This window comes from Capsicum annuum, unplaced genomic scaffold, assembly GCF_002878395.1.
Source record: "Capsicum annuum cultivar UCD-10X-F1 unplaced genomic scaffold, UCD10Xv1.1 ctg60538, whole genome shotgun sequence".
NCBI classification, from domain to species: Eukaryota; Viridiplantae; Streptophyta; class Magnoliopsida; order Solanales; family Solanaceae; genus Capsicum; species Capsicum annuum.
This window is the reverse complement of record NW_025869357.1, coordinates 1-3,000: the sequence shown is the minus strand read 5'-3', so window position 1 is coordinate 3,000 and position 3,000 is coordinate 1. Positions and strand designations below refer to the sequence as shown.

General features: G+C 34.0%; 1 protein-coding gene across 5 annotated transcripts; it reads right to left on the bottom strand.

Annotated features, from left to right (window-relative positions):
* Positions 1-24: 24 nt before the first annotated feature.
* Positions 25-2,978, bottom strand: LOC124893503 (cytochrome b-c1 complex subunit 7-like). Of its 5 annotated transcripts, none has more exons than XR_007050737.1 (3): positions 2,150-2,978; positions 1,052-1,252; positions 29-633 (listed from the first exon to the last, which is right to left on the bottom strand). XR_007050737.1 is itself a non-coding variant. In XM_047404486.1 (2 exons), the coding sequence occupies exons 1-2, from the start codon at positions 2,345-2,347 to the stop codon at positions 625-627; spliced, it is 207 nt and encodes a 68-aa protein (XP_047260442.1). In that variant the 5' UTR covers positions 2,348-2,978; the 3' UTR covers positions 25-624. The 5 variants fall into 5 exon arrangements, 3 of the variants coding, with proteins under 3 accessions (XP_047260442.1, XP_047260440.1, XP_047260441.1); XR_007050736.1 differs by having other exon boundaries at positions 35-633; positions 1,124-1,252; XM_047404486.1 differs by lacking the exon at positions 1,052-1,252 and having other exon boundaries at positions 25-633.
* Between the last annotated feature and the right edge of the window lie 22 nt (positions 2,979-3,000).

Below are 3,000 nucleotides of genomic sequence, written 5' to 3'. Positions count from 1 at the left end.
TAAACAATTAGGATCTCAATGAGCAAGCTGAAAATCAATAAAACATAGAAGCTATATAGTTTAGATGGAGTAGTAGTATGTAACTAAGTGAAATCATATATCTATCTTTGTTCTTTACATACACATACAACCGAAATTAGAAGGATAAAATGCATATATCTATTGAAATAATGTGAGAAACGGAAGCACAAATTAAACTACTGAAGTATACATGTTTTTAGATCTAATAGATATCAAAAACTGGTCATTTATGAATAATTAGGGATTATCCCTATTGAATATTTAAATCTCAATACAAAAGTTGAAGCATTCATTTTGTTCTACGTAATGAATCATGTATATTACTTTACTCGAGATGTGTAGAGAAAAAATTTGAATGCCAAAAAAGATTTAAGTTATCACCTTCCTAAATAGTCCCACCGAGGTTGATATGTCTCATGTATTGTAGTGCCAATAAATGAGAAAGAATAGCAACTTTGATGAACATACTCGTCAGGCGGGATAAGATTAGAGACAAAATTGGGTTCGACGAGGAAATCTTCTCGATCTTTTAAGGTTTTCTCAATGAGCGTCCTCAAGAAATACATTTTACTTGGACGACATCCATCAGTGCAGTCAATGGAGTCAATGAATCTGCCATTTGCAAGGAACAAGCTAAAAATTACTTATTATACATGAAAAGCTAATTGTGCACATGAAAATTAGCTATGGCGTAGATTCACATGAAAATCACGCACCTGTTTGAAGAAATAATGATAGAGAACCATATATTCATACTTTTCAAATTTCAATTCATTCTCTAAACAATGGCAATAGAAGATATCAACACCCCAGTGGGGGATAATAAGCCAAAAATTCCAAAAGATGGAGGTTTTGGAATTAGCTTTTTAGATGAGTGATTCACAATAATGACCAAAAAGTGGTAGAAAAGACCAATTCATTAGCTGAAATTTTACCTACAAACTATAGCATTTTGCAGATAAAACATAAAATGAAAACACCACATGACACTGAAGGAAATTGTAAGGTAATCCTATAATATGGACCTTACAGCAATAGGTAATCACAACAACCATAGTACAGCCGACCGTATAGATCTGTTGCCAACAACTCTGCCCCTCACCTTTACGTGAACCTGCAACAACATTCATGGAAACCCTCCTATACTTGAAACTGCAAGACTTCAAATTCTGATAAAAATCCGTGTTCTCTGCTGCCATAATTCTTTTGTTAAGCGTTGATTGTATAGACTCTGCTTCAATCACATCATCACAAAGACGCCTAAGAATTTCAATCTTCAAATAAGCTAGTTGCTTGTAGTAATCCCTCTCAAATCATTTAAAGTGATAGAGATCAAAACTTGGCTTCAGTTCAGATCCTTGCAGTTTTCTTATCCATAGTGGTAGTTAAAACCGAGTTAACAACGATATAATTCCAGCAGATAACGCATGAACAAAACAGTAATTTCACCAAAATGTTCCAAAATAAACACTTACGAAATACAAGGAACACATATACAACAACAACAACAACAAACCTAGTATATTCCCACCTAGTGGGGTCTGGGGAGAGTAAAATGTACGCAGTCCATACCACTACCTCCGGGGAAGTAGAGAGGCTATTTTCGATAGACCCCCGGCTCAAGACAAAAGGACAAAAACTTCAAAAGTATGTAACAGGAATAAAAATAACACAACAATAAATTACATAAACAAACAATGGACCCCCTCCCCCCACCCCTAGACCTACCAACGAAGATACACTGAACCCTCCTAACTACAGACTATGAATCGACCACCCACCATAGGAATATTAGGATGCTTACTAAGTTAAAACATCCAACCACAAACACAAGAGCTATCAAGGTATGATTACCAAAAGTTCCAATATAATTTGTGGCTACTGTTGTATTTGTTAAAGAAAGTTCTTCATTTATAATTATATGCAACATCACTTCCTTTAAGTGAATATTTGAAATAAGAACAAAATAAGCAAATGAGAGAAGGCAGAAAAGTAGAGAAGTGGAAAAAAGCCCAGGGCACCCAAAGTACTCTTTACTTGTGTCATTTGTATTACATATATCACATGAGGAAATTACAAATAATTAAGTTTATCTTAGTCCAGAACAGATGGGATTCTATTAAAGTACCTGGAGATCCTCTGGGAGGTACGGGTGCTTCATGAAGAGGTCCATGGCACACAGAAGGTACTGGTTTTTGGCATCAACAATCTCCCTCGGAAGGCGATTAAGAGCCTCCTTCACGTCCAAATCATACATTGGATCATATAAATCATCATATCTAAGCCCTTGTATCACAAAAGCATAATAAAAAGCTAACAAACACATCAAAAACTTAAGAACATAGGTGAATAGTAAATATTGTAACTCAATAGAATAATTGAAATAGTGATATAACAAAATGCTATGTCCTTCTCTTTTGTATGCGTGTTTTTATTTGTTTTATTTATTCATCTATTTGAGCTACTGAACTATGCATCAAAATTCTTTGGAATGAGACTCTGTAAAATGATTCTTTTAGCAGAAGAAACAACACAAAAACTCTCTCGGGTTTGCACCCTCAACTCAAATTACTGGGCTAAGATTTGAATGTGGAAATCAAATACTTGGAATAATGATATGCGGATAAGACACGAGATTAAAGGTACACTCATGAAACTTTATATACAAGAAAGTATATATAGATCAATACATATTAATACCCCAAATACTAGAATATACATTTATGCAAATGAAAAAGAATTTTTCATAGAAATAGGTGCAGCATATGAAATTAGCAAGCTGGACCAAAAAAAAAATCAGAACAATTTAAAATGCCAATAAACATATGTATTAAGGGTAAATCCAAGGAAAGTATACCAACATTTGTATTTTGGGGAAGTACAAGTCCATCAGTAAAAACGACCCTAATGCTAGAATATACTCCCCAAGTCAACTTTTACTTGTCCAATTTAGAAAATCAAGAGATAATTTAATAGGTT

Coding starts and splice junctions, on each gene's coding strand:
- LOC124893503 (XM_047404484.1), bottom strand. CDS start 2,347: ATGTGTTTGTTAGCTTTTTATTATGCTTTTGTGATACAAGGGCTTAGA.